A 20,907-nucleotide genomic window follows, 5' to 3' on the forward strand; every position below is an offset into this window, starting at 1 on the left:
TCACCAAAGTGTTTTTTTTTCTCTTTATCTTGAGGTTAATAAGACAAAAAATATGCAGATCTTGTGTTAGCAAGAAACCACAAAGCTCAGCTTGATGCCTTATGAGGAGTTGGTGACATTTAGGGTACATCGTTCATACTTACAGGAATCAAGAGTGCGCAGGATTTTTAGAGAGCAGGACAATCTTATCATTTTAAGTCATACACGTTCACATTTCATAAAGACGTCAATAATTCTCATGATTGTGTAAAGCTGCTTCGCGACAATGTCAACTGTTAAAAGCGCTATACAAATAAAATTGAATTAACAAATTACTCTCTCTCTCTCTCTCTCTCTTTCTTTCTCTCTCTCTATTTATCTATCTATCCGTCCATCCACCCATCCATCTTAACAAAACTGACATTACTTTCACTGCTGTTATAACCAGGAGTACATTTTACTCTACTTGAGATGAAGTGCGTTGTTTTTTTCTTATCAACACTTTTTGGACCACTTTTACACGCCACTGAATGAGACTCAACTGGACTGTAGAGAGAGAAAGAGAGGTTAAATGTAAAGTCTTGCCCACTACGAACAGTGATAGACCGCGCGGTGGCTTAGTGGTTAGCATTGTGGATATCACCTCCAGGGTCGATGGTTCGATTCCCACCTCAGGGTCTGAGTGCATGGAGTTTTTCATGTTCCCCCGCTTGGTGGGTTTCCTCCCACAGTATAAGGGTGACTGGTGTTTCTAAATTGCACATAGTGTGGGTGTGCACCCTGTCCAGAGTGTACCCAGCCTCGTGCCCAGAGTCTCCTGGGATAGGCTCCAGCCATCCTGTGTGACCCTGTATACAGGATCATTGGTATAGAAGATGAATCAGCATGTGCAAACTCTCTTTATTACTCTCTCTCTCTCTGTCTGTCCCGCTCCTTCTCAACTCTATCCAATGATGAAAACTACAAAGCACTTTGGTAAGTCACCGAGGATAAGGGTGTCTGCCAAATACCTAAATATAAATGTAAAACATGTGAGATTTCCAGGATATCGTATATATACGTTCTTTAATTGCAATATGCTTTATTCAATTCACCTAAAAATTAACGTGTACATGCACAACACTCTTCCCGTGTTGCCAGAGCTACCAGAAGTAAGTCAGATCGAAGCAGGGAGGAAACACTGTGATTATTTCCCTGTGAGTGACCTTTGAACAGGATTAGATTAAAAAAATAAACTAAAATAGCCCGTCATGTAGGCATGGCGGGGGAGGCGGGTTCCGTTGGCACGGCTGCCCATCATGCTTGTACTATTATAGAGGAAACACTGCACCAGATCCAAACTGAGTCTAGGTACACGATATGGCTAGAAGTTTGTGAACATCTGACTACACCATTTTTATGTGGTTTTTAAACTGCCTCTCTAAATGAACAGCATTGTCAGGGGGGTGCACATACTTTTGAGCATGTTATACATACAAATTAGTATCAGTTAGGAGTGTTTCTTTTGTAGATGATATCACTTTTAAAATCTGTTTGTTCCCTTTTATAATGGTCTGTTCGCTTTTTTTTTTTTTTGGTTAACAATGAGGATGTTCAATACAGCCGTTTAAACGCCAGCTGTTGTTATTAGTAGCCGGTTTGTCGTCTGCGTTATGCAAAGCAGCATGCAAAGCACTTCTCGTTTTTCCTGCGGACAGCGTGTTTGTCTCGCTCAGCTCTAATTTACCCTCACTTTTATTTAAATACGCTACACGGGCCTGTTTAACGACCTTCTGACCTACTCACACTTCTGTCCCTATCAGTTTGTTCAGCCAGGTGTCCGTAAGGAGACTTCTAGCCGTACGTCTACAAGTGCCCATAGCTGAAGGCTGTTTAATTACCAGGAGTAAGTCTCCGTCCCACGAAGGACAGGCATCGGCAGGCTCTGTTGCAGCTTGGCGTTCACGGCGTCTGCAGGCTTCGGAGCGCTCCGTGACGCGGGGTTGGGTTTAGGTTTGGGCGAGTCCCTTCGTCCCACAGCGCCAAAGTTTGGCACACACGTGATGTCGCCAGATCGATTCGTGGTTGCCATGGTAACCAGTAGTTGCTATGGTCCCCTGAGACCCGCATGATCCTGGTTTGCTAATGGAACATTAGAGCAGCACGCCGGCCGAGTGATCGCTGAAAGATTTACTGATACAGGCTTTACAGGCAACGAGATGATGCACCACTCACAAATCCAGCTCGAAGACAATCCGTCTCCTTCTCACTCTCTCTCCCATTGCATCACGTCTGTTTTTCTTTCTGTCCCTCTCACTTTGTCTCTCTCTATGCATCATACTTCTTTTTCCTTGCTGTTTTGCTGTCTGTCTGTCTCATCACGTCTGTTTTTCTTTTTGTCTCTCTCACTTTGTCTCTTTCTCTCTCTATATGCATTATCTTTGTTATTGTCCTGCTGTCTTCTGTCTTTCTCTCTTTCTATGCATCATGTCTTGATTTCTCTCCTTCTCCTTCTTCACTGCGATCTCTCTTCCTCCCATTCCATCATGAATGTTTTGTCTATCTTTTTTACTTTGTCTCTCTCTATGCATCATATTTAATTCTGTCTCCTCTAAGAATCAGGCCTAAAATTCTTTCTTTCTCTTCTTCTAATTCACTTTCTGTCATTGCATCATGTTTTCTCCCTCTTTCTGTCTCTTTCTCTCATTCTATGTATCATACCTCCTTGTCTTTCTGTCTTTCTTTTTCTCTGGCTCTCTTTTTATAAATACTTCCTCAATTTCTCTCTTTTTTCCTCCCTTTCTCTTCATCATATTTGTCTTTCTTTCTGTCACCATATTCACTTTTTCTTTTCGTTCTTTTATATGTATGCATTATGTTTTCTTCTTTCTTTTTTTCCTCTCATTGTGTTTTTTCCGCTCCTTCTGGCTGCATTTTAATCTCTCTCTCTCTCTCTCGCGCTGTTTTTTTTCCTCTTTATTTTCTGTATGTCCGCCTGTCTCTGCTTCTCTTAGTGCTTCCGTGTTTCTTTGTTTTTCTCTCTCTTTCTATCACACTCCCTGTGCATCAGATCAGTGAGACTGAAGTTGATGAGACACCCTCACTAGCCGCGTATCGCCTCAACGCTCTGTATGTTCCGTGCCGTTACTGTATACAGTAATCCGTGACTGTAGTCCATCTGTTGCTATGCAGCGTCTCAGTCCCTCAGCAGTATTTCCTCGGAAAGGCAGCAGCGTGGGATCAGAGCCGAGCAGACATTATTTGGGTGGTGTTTTCATTCTCAGCACAGCAGTGACACTGACACGGTAGTGGCACGCTAGTGGGTGTTTGGGTGTTATTTCAGACACAGCAGCTTTGCTCGGGCTCTTAACTGCGATATGCGCTGCCGTATGATTTCACTACGAGCTGTAATTGTGGATAATATATGGTGCAACCTGGACATTATACGTACAGTATACTGATATCTACAGTACACAACTATATTGTGTATTCACGCTTACATAGTCAAGTCAGGTCCATAAGTATTTGGACAGGGACACGACTGTCTTGTTTTTGTCCTCTATAGGGGATTTGAAATTAAGCTATCAAGATTGTAGGCTTTCAGCTTTAGTTCAAAGGCTTTAACGAAAATGTTGGCCCAAACATTTAAGAATTACAGTCATTGTATGCTCTTCTTTACTCATTACTGGTAATTGGACAAGCTAATACTGTATACTCATCTCATCTCATCGTCTATACGCTTAATTCTGTATACTGGGTCGCCATGGGGGGCCTGGAGCTTATCCCAGGAGACTTTGGGCATGAGGCAGGGTACACTTTGGACAGGGTGCCAATCCATCGCAGGACACACACATTCTGGGCAATTTGGGAACGCCTTTTAGCCTAATCTGCATGTCTTTGGAGTGTGGGAGGAAACCCAACAAGCACAGGGAGAACATGCAAACTCCAGGCACACGGGGCGGGAATCAAGCCTGGTCGGGAATTGAACCCGGACCCTGGAGGTGCAAAGCAACCACTACGCCAACGTGCCACCTAATGTAATGTAATTTGGCAGGTAATGATGTTCTGAGACGGTGGTGTAGTGGTCAGCACTCTGGCCTTGCACTGTGGCCTTGAACCTCCAGGGTTGAGGGTTCAATTCTTGCTTCTCTCTGTGCCTATTGGGTTTTACATTTACATTTAGGCATTCGGCAGACGCTCTTATCCAGAGAGACTTATGAAAAGTACCTTAAAGTTTTTGTTACTGGATACATACTTACACTGGGTTACTAGGTTTTCTCCGGGTGCTCAGGTTTCCTCCCTCGGTCCTAAGACATGCTTATCATAGGCTAATCCGTGTTCCAACGTAAGAAATTGTCTCTTACATGCAGGAGAGATAGAGGGAGACGGAGTGGAAAAGAAGCATGTGCACACTGAGACATCCTGTCCTCTGTGATAGGCTCCAGGCTTCCTGTGACCCTGTATGAAATATTGGTATAGAAAATATATGACTGCCTGGAGTTTGGACCCCATGAACATCACCAAATTCTGCATTTTCTCACTTAAGCTGTTTCTGAAAAGCAAATTCATTGGGTTAAGGTCATGTGACTGATTCGGCCCTTTGAGAACATTCCATTTATTTGCTCTGGGTTGCTTTCACTGTACTTTTTGCATCATGATCAATCTATACTCCAAAGCATTGTGCTGTCAGTTTTGCAGCGTTCGTCAGAATCTGAGCAGGAAGTAGAGCTCTATGGACTACAGAATTTATTCTAAGACTTTTATCAGCAGCCACATCATTAATAAACTCCAGTAAGATAGTAACACTGACAGCTGTGCATGCTCGTTCCATAACACTGCCTCCAAGATGGATGGTGATGTGGGCCATGTCAGGTTATTGACTGGAAGGGTCCAGGTTCTAACCACAGCACCACCAAGTTGTCACTGTTGGGCCCTTGAGCAAGGCTCTCGACTGCTCGGATGTGTAATGTAATAAAATGTAATTCGCTCTGGGGATATTTCTGCCAAATGCCGTTAATGTGGTACGCTTTGGATTACAAGCCCCTCCTTTTTTCTATGGAGTCTCGTACAGGTTAATCTTTCATGAGATCTGGGCATGCTTTATTTTTTGTAACAAAGTTTAATCTGCTCTTTCTGATTTTGAGCATTACTGCTAGTTTGAGGCGTCTTGATATAGACCCTTTGTAGAATTTGACAATGATACAGTATATGCGTCCCTTATCTAGAACGCTATAGAATGAATTCTATAATCATCCACTTATTAAATCTTAATTTTACCCTAAAAGTAGATGAGCAGTAATGCCACATTTGGCTCATCATCTGTCTTTACTGGTTAGCTACCATAATGTAGTATTTCCTGAGCAAACGTAAGAAAATATAGACACCAAATGGCTCGTTAAGTGTAAAGTGAAAGACAGTACAGTTCATTAATGTTAAGTAAGACATATAAAATAAATAATTTGTGAATGAAAATAGTTCTTCATAATAAGCCTTTCTACATATAATGACCTTTGTTTGTTTCAGGTGCTGTCTCTGGGAGCCGACGTGCTGCCCGAGTACAAGCTCCAGGCGCCGCGCATCCACAAGTGGACGATCCTGCACTACAGCCCGTTCAAGGCCGTATGGGACTGGCTGATCCTACTGCTCGTGCTCTACACAGCCGTGTTCACACCATATAGCGCCGCCTTCCTGCTCAGCGAGCATCAGGAAGAAGGCAGAGGCGACTGCGGCTACACCTGCAACCCGCTCAACGTGGTGGACCTGGTGGTGGACGTCATGTTCATCATCGACATCATTATTAACTTCAGGACAACCTACGTCAATCGGAACGATGAAGTGGTGAGCCACCCGGGCCGCATCGCGCAGCACTACTTCAAGGGGTGGTTCCTAATCGACATTGTCGCGGCTATCCCCTTCGACTTGCTCATCTTCAGATCGGGCCCAGACGAGGTGAGTGGAAAGGGAAGAGAATGAGAATGAAAAAGAGAGTGATTCAGACTGAGAGCGAAGTACTGTAGAAATAAAAACAGAGTAATACGAAGGATAAACTAAAATGGAATTCAATTATGTCCTTTGGTTTTATGTTAGGTACTGTCTGTGTGCTGGCATAATGGATCGCATACTTTGGCTTTGCAGCTCCAGGGTCAAGGGTTTAAGGTCCACCTCCGGTCTGTGTGTGTGGAGTTTGTATGTTCTTGCCATGCTTGGTGGGTTTCCTCAGGGTTCTTCAGTTTCCACCTACAGTTCAAAGACATGCAAATTGACATTTCCAAATTCTCCATGTGCCCAGCAATGGACTGCCAGCCTGTCCAGGGTGTACCCTATCTCGTGTCCTGCGTCCCCTGGGATAGGCTCCAAGTTTCCCGTGACCCTGAACAACTCAGTCAGGGAAAAAAATCAAGGCCTATTTATTTCTATATTTTGCTGTATTGTAGTTTTATATTCTGTCCTAATTTTTCTCCCCAGCCCCAAACCACCACTCTGATTGGCCTGCTGAAGACGGCACGGCTGCTGCGTTTGGTACGCGTCGCGCGCAAGCTGGACCGATACTCGGAATGCGGTGCCGCGGTCCTCTTCCTGCTCATGTGCACCTTCGCACTCATTGCCCACTGGCTAGCCTGCATCTGGTACGCCATCGGCAACGTGGAGCGCACAGGCTCAGCTCGTGGAGGTTCCTTAAGGATCGGATGGCTCGACAACCTTGCCGATCAGATCGGCAAAAGCTATAATGAAAGCGACGCCTTATCCGGACCCAGCATCAAGGACAAGTATGTCACTGCTCTGTATTTCACCTTCAGCAGCCTTACCAGCGTCGGCTTCGGCAATGTCTCTCCAAACACCAACCCCGAGAAGATCTTCTCCATCTGCGTCATGCTCATCGGATGTGAGTAGAAGTTTGAGGAGATTAGTGAGCGGTTTTTTTTAAACTTAGGTGTAGGGAAACAATTAGAATTAAGTGTGATCAAGCAGAGTTACTGTTGCCTCGCTGATTATGCTCTAACCCTCTAGAAGCCCAGGAATACGTCCCCGCTGTGGTCAAAGATAAAGTGATTATTATTTCTCATGTTCAGGAGCAATGTGGCAGCTATTAGATGTTTTTTTTTTTTTTTTTTCAGTTTTTTTTCCATTCATAGTTGCATTTAAGGTGGCACTGTAGTCTTGCACGTCCAGGGTTCATGGCTTTATGTCCAGCCTCGGATTTTTTTAGTTTGCATGCTCTCTTCGCACTTGGTGGGTTTCCTCTGGGTACTCTGGTTTCCTCTTACAGTCCAAAGACATGCAGATTAGTTTATTTGCCATTTCCAGATTGCCTATAGACATCCTGGATTGGCACCCCATCCAGGTTGACCCTGTCTAGTGCCCCTGGGACAGGCTCCAGGCCTTCCGTGACCCTGTACAAGATAAGTGGTACAGAGTGTGAGTAAGAACTATGTTTCTACATTGTGGAATAGCCATGAACCACCCTCCTGTTATGCCACCAGCCTTTCATTTTTCCCTCTCTTGAGTTAATAAGACAAACAGGTCATGATTAATGAAAAACCGCAAAGCTTCATTTAAAAGAGATCAAACATCACCATATCAACGAATACATGTCTTCATTTGGTAAATAATTAATGTTTAATTTTTATTATGGGGCATTAGTGGCTCAGTAGTAAGCTTCAGATTTCTGGGTTCCATTCCCAGCCACTGGATGCAGGGCAACCTTAGTGCTGGTCTCAAATGAGGATAAAAATACGAGGGTTGCATCAGGATACAAACCTGTGCCAAAGCAAATGCATGAATTAGATGGTCGGCTGTGGCAACCCCTTAACCCCACACTTATTATCAGTCTCACCTCGTGTGATAGAAAATGACTCTCCCCTTTAACCCTATCAGTGCCAGGTCAGACTTATCTCACACCCTATACTGTCTGTGATATTAAGCAGATTTCTCTCTCTCTCTCTCTCTCTCTCTCTCACCACAGCCTTGATGTACGCCAGTATCTTCGGCAACGTGTCCGCCATAATCCAGCGTCTGTACTCGGGCACAGCGCGCTACCACACACAGATGCTGAGGGTGAAGGAGTTTATCCGTTTTCATCAGATACCTGGAGGCCTCAGGCAGAGGCTGGAGGAGTATTTTCAACATGCCTGGTCCTACACCAACGGCATCGACATGAACGCGGTGAGGGGACCACTCCATCATACACACGTATAAACACACACTCACACACACACACAAGCACATACTGTACATATCTCTTATTGTGGATATTCTTTTCAGATAAATACATCTGTTTATTAATAAAATTATTTTTCTCTTTCTGTTTTGTCTGTCTCTATCCCTCCATCAATTCCTGTTTCTCTTCTTTTTTTATCCTTCTGCCTCTACTTTTAATATTTAACCCCTTTTTGTCTTTTTCATGTCCTTTTTTTGTTTTTTGTCTCTGACTCTTTGATTTTCATTTTCCACTTATTTCTCTCTTTTCCTTCATCTGTACATTCACTCCTCTTATTTGTTTTACTTCGTCTGTCAATTTTTACATTCGTTTTTTTACTCCCATTTATTGCCATGTTGTCTTGTCTTCCCCCCCATGGTCTGTCTCTGTGATCGCTCCGTGTGTCCAGGTGCTGAAGGGTTTCCCTGAGTGTCTGCAGGCTGATATCTGTCTGCATCTGAACCGCACTCTGCTGCAGAACTGCAAGGCGTTCCGCGGGGCGAGTAAGGGCTGTTTGCGAGCTCTGGCCATGCGCTTTAAAACCACCCACGCTCCCCCAGGAGACACGCTTTTGCACAACGGAGACGTGCTCACTGCGCTATACTTCATTTCCCGCGGCTCCATCGAGATCCTGCGAGACGACATGGTCATGGCCATCTTAGGTACCGGACCTTCTGCCACATCGCTCTGTCTCTGTTTCACATCAAATTGCTCTTTCACATCTCTTTGTTTATCTCTGTTCTTCATCCCTATTTATTTATTTTTTTAACACTACAGTGCCTTGCAAAAGTATTTGCACCCCTTGAACTTCCACTTTTTGTCACATTACAACCACAAATGTAAATGCATTTTTTTGGGATTTCATGTGATAGACCAACACAAAGTGGCACATAATTGTAAGTGAAAGGATAATGATTAATGATTTAAATTCTTTACCAAATAAATACCTGAAAAGTGTGGCATGCATTTGTATTAATGAGTCTTAATACTTTTAGAACCACCCTTCACTGCAATTACAGCTGCAAGCTTTTTGGGGTACTGTACATCTCTACCAGCTTTACACATCTAGCTTATGAAATTTTTTCCCATTCTTCTTTGCGGTTCAAGTTGAGTCAGATTGGATGGAGAACGTCTGTGAACAGCAGTTTTCAAGTCCTGCCACAGATTCTCAACCGGATTCAGGTCTGGACTTTGTCTGTGCCATTCGAACACATGAATATGCTTTGATCTAAACAATTCCATTGTAGCTCTGGCTGTACGTTAGGAGTCGTTACCTGCTGGATAGTGAACCTCTGCCCCAGTCTCAAGTCTTTTCTAGACTATAACAGGATTTCTTCTAAGATCGCCCTGTATTTGGATCCAACGATTTTCTCATCAACTCTGTCCAGCTTCCCTGCCCCGGCTGAAGAAAAGCATCCCCACAACATGATGCTTCCACCACCATGTTTCACGGTGGGGATTGTGTGTTCAGGGTGATGTGCATGTGATTTTAGATTTAGGCCAAAAAGTTTAACTTTGGTCTCATCATCTCGTTTGCTGTGTCCCCCACGTGACTTGTCACAAGCTGCAAATGGGACTTCTTATGGCTTTCTTTCAACAATGGCTTTCTTCTTGTCACTCTTCCATGAAGGCCAGATTTGTGGAGTGTATGACCAATAGTGTCTGTGGACAGAATTTCCCACCTGAGCTGTGGATGTCTACAGCTCCTCCAGAGTTACAATGGGCCTCTTGACTGCGTCTCTGATTAATGATCTCCTTGCCTGGTCTGTCAGTTTAGGTGGCTAGCCATGTCTTGGTTGATGATGGATTGAACAGTGCTCCATGAGATGTTCAGTGCTTGGGATAGTTTTTATAACCATACCCTGCTTTAAACTTCTTCATAACTTTACACTTTAAACCTCTGAGGGCTTCACAGAACAGCAGTGGACTCTTCTAAAGGCATTTGGTTTCGCTGGATTTTAGGTAGGGGTATCAAAAGAAAAAAAGGAAACCAATGATTATTTTCCTTCCTCTAAACAATTATGTGCCACTTTGTGTTGGTTTATCACATAAAACCACGATAAAATACATTTACGTTTTTCAAGGGCCTGTAAAGGTCCTTATTTTTACCAATTTCATACTTTTATAAACCTGCATCACATTTTTTTTCTTTTTTTCTTCACTTTGAACATTCTTTCCATTTCTTTCTATTTTATTCATTAAATCCTTTTTTCTTTTTTCTTAAAATCCTTTCAACTTCTATCACTCCCTTTTTATTTTCCTTTTCTTTTCTATTTTTCGTGTTTAAATTTACATTTCTGTTTCATGTTTAGCATTTATTTGATATTCCTTTCATTCATTTAACATAAATACAATATTTTCTTTTCTTTTTATATTTATATTTTTATTTTTTCATTTCCTGCACCATCCAGGTCACTTTCTCCCTTATTCTTTTTTCCCTTCCTCAATATTTATCTAAATAAAAAAATTTATTATTGCATACATTTTACAATTTTCATCATTATGCAAATAATTCTTTTTTTTTTTACTTCATGACTCACATATACAGTCTAGTTCAGAAGTAAATAACATAAACATAACTTCTAACATAAATCTAATGCATATTGTTTCGCCAGTGAAACAGTGAAATCCATACTGACAGCCCTAATCTTCTCTCATGTAGTTCTTGGTTTGTTCCATCTCTGCGCTGTCCAAATGATCCACAGTGACGTCATGTGCTTCTGCCTTATCGATCATGCGATATCGATTATCTCTAGGCCGAACGTTCAGACGGGTCACGCCGTCAGCGCCATCTATAGATTGAAAACCCATTTAGTTCTGTCTCGTGTTTACTCGCTTGTTACGTCTGAAATAAAAACCTTTCATTGAGAATGAGCTCCTTTTTTCCCTCCACTCAGGCAAGAACGACATCTTCGGCGAGCCCATCAGTCTCTACGGGAGGCCTGGGAAATCGAACGCAGACGTCAGGGCCCTGACCTACTGTGACCTGCACAAGATCCTGAGGGACGATCTGCTCGAGGTGCTCGACATGTACCCCGATTTTTCCGACAGCTTCTGGACCAACCTGGAGATCACGTTTAACCTCAGAGATGTAAGGGCTTAGAATTTTCTCAAGCTGTGTGGAAGTGGTTGGCTCATCTTGATAAAAATCAGGATGCAGAGATGTGTGTGCTTGTGAGTGTGTATGTGTAAGTGAGTGTGGTTGTGTAAGTTACTGAAGCTTGTTTGTATCAGGCAGACAGAATTACACAGCTAAACCCCAGCGAGGAGTCAGACTGCGGGTACAGACGAGTACATCGTGGGAGAAACTCCCTCCATCGCAACAGACCAGGTACAAATGTGTGTGTGTGTGTGTGTGTGTGTGTCCGTTCTACAAGCCCAACAAATAAGCACATGCACAGCACCATAATGACCTTTTAAATGATTAACCTTTATGGTCGGCCTAATATAACACACTCACAACTCTTAGAGAGTTCTGATGAACCCCGGCCCTGTATACCTTTATAGTGCAATAGTATAAATAATAATAATAATAATAATAATAATAATAATATATACATTTACATGTCTATATACAGTACATGTTTGATCTCTGTGCTTTTGTTCGCTTCAGACGGCACGGATAAAGAAGAGTCATATCCACAGCAGTCATGTGACTCTGTAGGGAACCACAGAGGGGTGCTGTTGCACTCACACTGGGACGAGCTGTGCAGCAGCGTGAGCGCTGCCTCTTTGTCCAGCGAGGATGAGATGAAACACTCAGGGCCTGGACGGGGAGACGTGTTCCCTCCTGAAGTCCGGGAATACGTTCCCACTGTGGTCAACCTAAAACCTCCAAGCAGTGGGGAAAGAGAAACTTCAGGTACAGAGACAGGAGGATACAGTGTGTTAGTAAACAATCATGATTGATCTTAAACGTTTGATGTTTAAAAAATATTCTGGCCATGCCTACTCCACCAAATCTGACGTGCACTCAGGCCACACCCCTTCACTGAATCAGATATGCACTTAGGCCACACCCCTTCACTGAATCTGACATGCACTCAGGCCACACCCCCTTCACTAAATCTGACATGCACTCAGGCCACACCCCTTCACTAAATCTGACATGCACTCAGGTCACACCCCCTTCACTAAATCTGACATGCACTCAGGCCACACCCCTTCACTAAACCTGACATGCAATCAGGCCACACCCCCTTTACTGAATCTGACATGCACTCAGGCCACACCCCCTTCACTAAATCTGCCATGCACTCAGGCCACACCCCCTTCACTAAATCTGCCATGCACTCAGGCCACACCCCCTTCACTGAATCTGACATGCACTCAGGCCACACCTCCTTCACTGAATCTGACATGCACTCAGGCCACACCTCCTTTACTGAATCTGACATGCACTCAGGCCACACCTCCTTCACTGAATCTGACATGCACTCAGGCCACACCTCCTTTACTGAATCTGACATGCACTCAGGCCACACCCCCTTCACTGAATCTGACATGCACTCAGGCCACACCTCCTTTACTGAATCTGACATGCACTCAGGCCACACACCCTTCACTGAGTCAGATATGCACTTAGGCCACACCCCTTCACTGAATCTGACATGCACTCAGGCCACACCCTCTTCACTGAATCTGACATGCACTCAGGCCACACCCCCTTCACTAAATCTGATATGCACTCAGGCTACACCCCCTTCACTGAATCCGACATGCACTCAGGCCACACCCCCTTCACTGAGTCAGATATGCACTTAGGCCACACCCCTTTACTGAATCTGACATGCACTCAGGCCACACCCCCTTCACTAAATCTGACATGCACTCAGGCCACACCCCTTCACTAAATCTGACATGCACTCAGGTCACACCCCCTTCACTAAATCTGACATGCACTCAGGCCACACCCCTTCACTAAACCTGACATGCAATCAGGCCACACCCCCTTTACTGAATCTGACATGCACTCAGGCCACACCCCCTTCACTAAATCTGCCATGCACTCAGGCCACACCCCCTTCACTGAATCTGACATGCACTCAGGCCACACCTCCTTCACTGAATCTGACATGCACTCAGGCCACACCTCCTTCACTAAATCTGACATGCACTCAGGCCACACCTCCTTTACTGAATCTGACATGCACTCAGGCCACACCCCCTTCACTGAATCTGACATGCACTCAGGTCACACCCCCTTCACTAAATCTGACATGCACTCAGGCCACACACCCCTTCACTAAACCTGACATGCAATCAGGCCACACCCCCTTTACTGAATCTGACATGCACTCAGGCCACACCCCCTTCACTAAATCTGACATGCACTCAGGCCACACCCCCTTCACTGAATCTGACATGCACTCAGGCCACACCTCCTTCACTGAATCTGACATGCACTCAGGCCACACCTCCTTTACTGAATCTGACATGCACTCAGGCCACACCTCCTTCACTGAATCTGACATGCACTCAGGCCACACCTCCTTTACTGAATCTGACATGCACTCAGGCCACACCCCCTACACTGAATCTGACATGCACTCAGGCCACACCTCCTTTACTGAATCTGACATGCACTCAGGCCACACACCCTTCACTGAGTCAGATATGCACTTAGGCCACACCCCTTCACTGAATCTGACATGCACTCAGGCCACACCCCCTTCACTGAATCTGACATGCACTCAGGCCACACCCCCTTCACTAAATCTGACATGCACTCAGGCCACACCCCCTTCATGGAGAGTGGCGTGCACTCAGACCACACCTCCTTTGCTGAATCTGACATGCACTCAGGCCACACTTTCTGATTGATAGGTACAGAGGCTACACCCCATTACTTGTTTTATCAGTAAATAAAATATAATTCGTTTTTATTTTCTGATGTGTCACTGACTGTGTACACTGACCACATCAGGCTCTCTGAATGTCTCTGGGCTGTACGGCTGCTGTACCGAGCGCAGGCCAAGTCAGTACCACGAGAGTCCCAGAGTCCCAGATGCATCAACACGCACCTGCTATCATCTATACCAGCGCAGAGCGAATACAGAGGAGAGACCAAACGATCTTCAGTCCCGCCTTGAACTACTGCAGTCTCAGCTGAACCGGTCCGAGCACACACACATTTGCTTTATCATCACCTCATGTAGTTTTCTGCATGTGTTCTTATCTGCTTTCTTCAGCTTGTGGTTTCCTTGCTGCTCATGCTGTTTCTTTTTCTGTTCCTGCTTTCTATTTCTCTCTTGTTACTCTTTTCCTCTCTCATTCTCTCGGCCTATAGACTGGAGACCCGGATGACGGCCGACATCAACGTGATCCTGCAGCTGCTTCAGCGACAGATGGCCCAAGTGCCACCTGATTACAGCTCTGTGTCTCCGTCCCCAGCGGTCCATCACACCGCATCTCCTCCTGACTTGTATGGGGCTCCGGTTTTTCATGCTACAACACCTATTACTCCTACTGTACACACCAGAAAGCCAATACACACCTCCACCAGCAACGTAAGTGATAGCAAAGAAGTTCCTATGTGCTTAGAGTGTAGAGAAGCAACAGGGACTGGAGTGCATGTGTGCACCTTGTGTTGTAGTCGATCAGTGGTATCTTTAAATATTAGATTGTTGTCTTAAGAATTTAAATAGACAACTTTCCAGGATAGCACCTCTATGGCAGAAAACTACATCCAACCTGGCGGTCAATGGGTCCATGAGTTCAAGAGTTGAGCGGCGGGGAAATGCACTTAATGCCCCTAGTGGATATAAAGCTGATGAGGTGCCAAAATGGCCACCAAATGGCCACCAATGGTCAATTTGTTCAAACAGACTCGCTAATGAGTCAATTATGTGCCCAAAAACAATCATTAATGGATTTCTTTTTATATATTAAGGTGCCTTAGTGGTTAGCACTTTAGTCCAAATTTATTCAAATGTTACTCTTGGGTGTTTTTCCTTTGGGTAAACTGGTTTTCTTCAACAATCCAAAGACATGCCTGGTAGGTTGTGTCCTAAGTTCCCTGAGAAAGGCTCAACGCTCTCTCTGACCCTATACAGGATAAGCTCCATAGATAATTTATATATTATGCTTACTTCCACTAGGGACACTAAACTGCATCATGCTGATCTGCTATAACTTTAAAACCAACCTAGGTTTTAGGTTCTCCTTGTGCCACCAGGCCAGCTCTGGCTTCTCAATACCGCTAATGGTGTATCGTGGTGTCTGGCACCAGGAAATTAGCAGCAGATCCTTTGGGTACTGTGAGATATGGGGCGGGGGGCCTCTGTCCTTCAGGCTTGTTGGATTGATTTGCTTAAAGAATTATAATTAAAATTGAGTTGTACAGTTATGGTCGAAAGTTTTGAAGATGATTCAAATCTTAATGTTCTCAAAGTCTGCTGCCTCAGTGTTTTTATAGCTTTTTGTCAGATGTTACTCTGGTATACTGAAATATAATTACAAGCAATTTATGAGTGCTAAAGGCTTTTATTGACAATTACATTAAGTTTACGCAAAGAGTGAATATTTTGCAGTGTTGACCCTTATCTTTCAAGACCTCTACACTTCACCCTGGCATGCTGTCAATCAATTTCGGGGCCACATCCCAACTGATAGCAGCCCATTCTTACATAATCAATACTTGAAGTTTGTCAGAATTTGTGGGGTTTTGTTTGTCCACCCTCCTCTTGAGAATTGACCACAAGTTCTTAAGGGGATTAAGGTCTGCGGAGTTTTCTGGCCATGGACTGAAGATTTTTTATGTTTTGTACTCCGAGACACTTTTGCCTTATGGTAAGGTCCTCCGTCATGCTGGAAAAGGCAGTGTTCATTACCAGACTGTTCTTGGATGGTTGGGAGTAGTTGCTATTGGAGGATGTTTTTGTATCATTCTTGGTTGTTCCTAGGCAAAATTATGAGTGAGTCGACTCCCTTGCCTGTAAAGCAACCCCACAGATGAATGGTTTCAGGATGCTTTATTGTTGCCATGACACTGGTCTGATGGTATCGCTCACCTTCACACATTTCAACAAGGGCAGCAAAGAAGCCACTTCTGGCCAGAAAAAAAAAACACCATGGACAGACTGATATTCTGCAAAAGGTACAGGGATTGCTGAGGACTGGGGTGAAGTCATTTTCTCTGATGAATCCCCTTTCCAATTGTTTGGAGCATCCGGGAAAAAAGCTTATCCGGAGAAGAAAAAATGAGCGCTTTAAAATGCCGGGTTGAATTGCAGAGGTCTTGAAAAAGTAGTGTCAAAACTCCAAATGTAATTGTCGATAAGATCCTTTGACACATATGCCGTAGTAACATGTGACAAAACATTTAAAAATACTGAAGCAGCAGACTTTTTATTAAAATTCATATTTGTGTCATTTTCAAAACTTTTGGTCAAGCCTGTAGTAAATTCATTCATATTGTCAAATATATAAAATATATATAAAATCGTAGAATATTACAGTAGATCAGTATATTGATTTGTGCCTTTTAAATCAAAAGCCTATTGTATAAAACCTGAGGTTTAATTAATAGTAGGCATAAACACGAAGTACTACAGGAAAGGAAAAGGAAATCATTTTTATGAATTTCACTAAGTTTTACTACTCGAATCCTCTCTCCGTGTATCACAGACTCCTGAGTCGGACAGCCCCAACCCAGAGTCTCAGACGTCTCTCTCCAGCGGCATCCACCTCACCGTAACTACTGACGACACAACTCCCGTGTCTCCGGAGACAGAGACCAAACTGGCTGTCCCTGCAAATCTGAACATCGCTGAAAACCCACATCTTTACCTCAGCCTGCGTTTCCCTTCTCTCCCTGAACACCTGGAGAGCCCGAGCAGCCTGGAGGGCACGTCACAGATCCAAAGGCACCTGTCTGATCCTGGGCCACCAGGCAGCTAACTCCCAAGCGGGCCATGCTCTATTCTCATCCCCCCGCTGGACCACATGTGTCCAACACTAGCAGGATAGATCGGACAGGACAGAGCCGTGTCTCCTCCTCCTACTCCTCTTCTTCCTTTCACGTCCTGCTCTTGTACTTCACAAACCATTTGGAGACAGTGAGCTTCAAGTGAACTGTATGCTGCTGCTCGTGGACATGGGTTAATCCACACTGAGTGGAGACGACCCGGTTAGAGTTCACTCACACACACACACAAACACATACAAAGCACACGTGTGTATCCCAGATTCTATGTAGAACAAAGAACAAATTGAACACTGACCAATTTTAGCTCTGCAGCAATCTGACGCTCCTGGTCATGGACAGAAGGGACATTCAAGACAGTATCTATATTTTTAACTCCAGCGCTGTTTAACTTAAACATCTGTGGATGAGAGACTAAAGAGAGACGGCTTTTTCCGACAGCTCAAACAACAAACAGCTTTAAACACTAATTTTTAAACCATACGGCAAACAACACACGAGCCTGGAGATGTCTTTTGGTTATGAAGTTTATCGTGGAATCAAAAAAAGGAATAAGGATTATTAAGGATTTTACAGGATACAAAAAAGAAAGATTAAATATAACACAAGGTTTTTATCAGTCAGGTTTTGCTAAATCTCCTAAAAACAAAAGACCAACTGCTTCTTTTTTCACTCACTATTTTGAGTCGACATTCAACATCAGGTTCATGTCAAATCTCGTGGAGGAGTAGTGAAGACATCAGAGCGATGGGATCTGGGACTCATTGTATCAGAATGCACTGCAGCAACATGAATTTTTTTTTTTTTTTGGCATTAACGAAAATTGAAGCTTTGGAAGTTTGAGAAGAGTGTACGGACGATAAGGTGTGAGAGCTGACTGATAGACTGAAGCGTTAAAGTGCCGCTGCATCACTCCTCATGAAGTAGGGACTCATTCTGGACAGCATTGTGGGTCTTGAAGGAAACGGTTAAGTGATGAAAGAATGATGAAAGAAGAATGAACTAATACAGTCACCTTAGAACATCATTACAGTGGTACCTCAGCATATGAACGCCCCACCTTAAAAAACGGGCTTAAACGCCTCACCTTAAAAACTAAAACTTACATGCATACAAAGTATTTTTGGCATACAAGCAACCGAGTCGAAAATCAGAACTTGCTTTTAATCCATTTACATGCCTTTCCTAAATGCTTTGATTGTTTTTATATGCAAAAATATGACTATGGTGTTAGAAATTCATAATATTTAAAAGTTGGTTGGAAATAATATTTTTGAGTGACTGGAACGGATTATCTGCATTTACATTATTTCCTATGGGAAAATGCGTTTTGCAATACAAAATTTCACCTTAAGAACTGGCCTCCGGATCGGATCGAATTTATATGCCGAGGTACCACCGTATTTAAATATGGTTGTCTTACACACTGATGAAGATCACATGTTGGGTATAAGGATGAATCTGAAAGTATCTCTGTCCTTGGAGTAAACACGCTGCAACTTATTCACACTTCTGAATCGACATCCTCGCTAGTCATTTCATCACACAGCAGGAAAACTGGTCTGTGTCAATTTGTACGAGTAGAATTCTGCTTGAATTACCATTTCCCATCAGTGGCCCAAATCTGTTCCAGCATCTAAAGGAACACAGATCTCCACAGCCACACCCCAACATCTAGTGGAACCCTTCCTAGATTAGTGCTGTGGATTATAAGAGCAAAAAAATCTGCAACAGGATATTCAACAAGCATCTGAATGTGACGAGCAGGCATGCACAAACTTTTGTTCCTGTAGCGTATAATGTACAGTACTGTGAAAAAAAGGCTTGTGAAGAAATACAGTAAAGCAAAGACGATCATATACATTTGTAGATAATTATAAATTTTTTAGATAAAAAAAAACCTTTTTTATTTAAAGGCAACCTCTTGTGCAAAATACACTTTTTAGTCATTTTTAGGCATTCAGGTGGGTCTCGAGTCTACAAACCTGTTTATTACCCGCAACACTTTTTTTTTTGTTGTTGTACTGAACACCATTTAAACAAATCAATTAGGATACCTCCGTAATGTGACCTCATGTAACAAGAGGCTTAATGTTCAGATCAGTTCTCATGGGCGTGGGTTGGCAGTGGTTCATTTACCGTTTGCACCGTTCACACTGAAATGGTGTTAACACACACACACACACACACACACACTTGGGGGGATTGCTGAAAACTGTGTTAAATTCTTATAGAAAATAATAACAGCAACCACTTAGTGCATTTTATATACAAAAATATTAAATTCTGGGCAGATGAGCATCATGAAGAATCTAACAAGTTTCATTGAGACTTTGATTTACTTTCTCTGATTTTCAGGGTTGAACCTGTCAGACTGCATTATATTTACTTTTATTTAAAAACAAATTGGTCCCTCTTGTGTATACGTTTGTACTAAAAACGTCAAATACTTTTGCACACTACTATAAGTGTCTTAGGTTTGCCATCCAGGAATAAGCTTTTGCTAAATGAACTCAACCCTGAGATCCACCCCATAGATACACATCCATGTTGTTTGTGTGTCTGTTTAGGTGAAAGCAGAGTGTGTTTATCCCTACAGGTGGGATAAGTCCAAGTGCCAAAATATGCAGTTCCTCGAATGACCACTAGTAGGCTGGCTCCAAAAGTGAGTCAATCCCTATAGAGGCTCATGTTAAAAAAGCCCAACTTTGCACAAAAATAAACAAGGTTTCAGTCTCCATAGCTAGATTTCCCATTCATGATAAATGTTCTGGGAATGTAGAAAAAAAAAAGATAAATTAAGCCATAAAATTATGCATGAACAGTTTGAATGACCTCTCTAATGCAGGTATTAAACCGCTCGTACTCTGCTATGCGTCACTTTTGCTAACCAGCTAACTGGAATCATGATAGTGTGACTTACGACAAGAAGTGTAGGAATTGACACGGGACGACGTGTAGGTGTGGATGACCCACAGCGTCTACAGCATTGGTTGATAGAGTTCAACCAAATGCAACCAAAATTAACGTTAGCATACACATTTACCTTAGCTACCTTAGCAAAGCCGGCCTGTGAGCTTAACCTAAATTTGGGGTAAATAGCAGCTTTACAGAGTCACTGTGGCTTAGTGGTTAGCACTGTCGCCCTGCACCTTTCGAACACCGTTTGATGCCTGCCTCGGGTGTCTGTGCATGGAGTTTGCGTGTTTTCCCGTGCTTGGTGGGTTTCATCCAGGTAATCCGGTTTCCTCCCACAGTCCAAAGACATGTTAGGTTGATTGGCGTTGACCAATTGCCTGTGAACAAGCATGTGTGTGTGTGTGTGTGTGTGTGTGTATGTTTGTGTGCCCTGCGATAAATTGGCACCCCATCTAGGGTGTACCCCACCTCATGCCCCAAGTCTGCTGGGATAGACTCCAGGCCCCGTGTGACCCTGTATTGAGGATAAAGTGGTATAGACGGAGAGTGAGTAAGTGAGATTGTCCCTGATGAGCAAGTCGATGGCAACTGCGGCATAACTCAATGTTATTACGGCATGTTTTCCTGGAGTCAGTCACTGTAAAATAAATTACATACACAGTCTCTGAGTACACATTTAGTTTATAAAAATGACCATTTAACCTTTAAAATATGAAGCACATTATTATTATTATTATTATTATTATTATTATTATTATCTCTGTTTATTAAAAGCACTATTCTTTTTTCAATAAGGTCAATGAGATTCAGTTTAAACTGTTTGAAATGAAACAACCAGGTAACTTCAACTCTTTGTTTGGTCTGAAACAGAGTCATCAGTATTTAGTACAACTTTTTCATTTAAAAA

The 20,907-nt window shown here is 43.3% G+C and overlaps 1 protein-coding gene across 1 annotated transcript in view; it reads left to right on the forward strand.

The window, feature by feature from the left end:
• kcnh6a (potassium voltage-gated channel, subfamily H (eag-related), member 6a) overlaps positions 1-17,467 on the forward strand; it is a 48,580-nt gene extending 31,113 nt beyond the window's left edge. The window contains exons 7-16 of the mRNA XM_053515121.1: positions 5,482-5,907; positions 6,424-6,841; positions 7,922-8,121; positions 8,565-8,817; positions 11,053-11,246; positions 11,390-11,486; positions 11,769-12,017; positions 14,082-14,271; positions 14,445-14,664; positions 16,784-17,467. Coding sequence (XP_053371096.1) covers positions 5,482-5,907; positions 6,424-6,841; positions 7,922-8,121; positions 8,565-8,817; positions 11,053-11,246; positions 11,390-11,486; positions 11,769-12,017; positions 14,082-14,271; positions 14,445-14,664; positions 16,784-17,056 — 2,520 coding nt within the window. The 3' untranslated portion in view covers positions 17,057-17,467. The remainder of the gene's footprint in view (positions 1-5,481; positions 5,908-6,423; positions 6,842-7,921; positions 8,122-8,564; positions 8,818-11,052; positions 11,247-11,389; positions 11,487-11,768; positions 12,018-14,081; positions 14,272-14,444; positions 14,665-16,783) is intronic.
• The last annotated feature ends 3,440 nt before the right edge of the window (positions 17,468-20,907 follow it).

The sequence above is a fragment of the Clarias gariepinus genome, chromosome 16 (assembly GCF_024256425.1).
Source record: "Clarias gariepinus isolate MV-2021 ecotype Netherlands chromosome 16, CGAR_prim_01v2, whole genome shotgun sequence".
In the NCBI taxonomy this organism is placed as follows: domain Eukaryota; kingdom Metazoa; phylum Chordata; class Actinopteri; order Siluriformes; family Clariidae; genus Clarias; species Clarias gariepinus.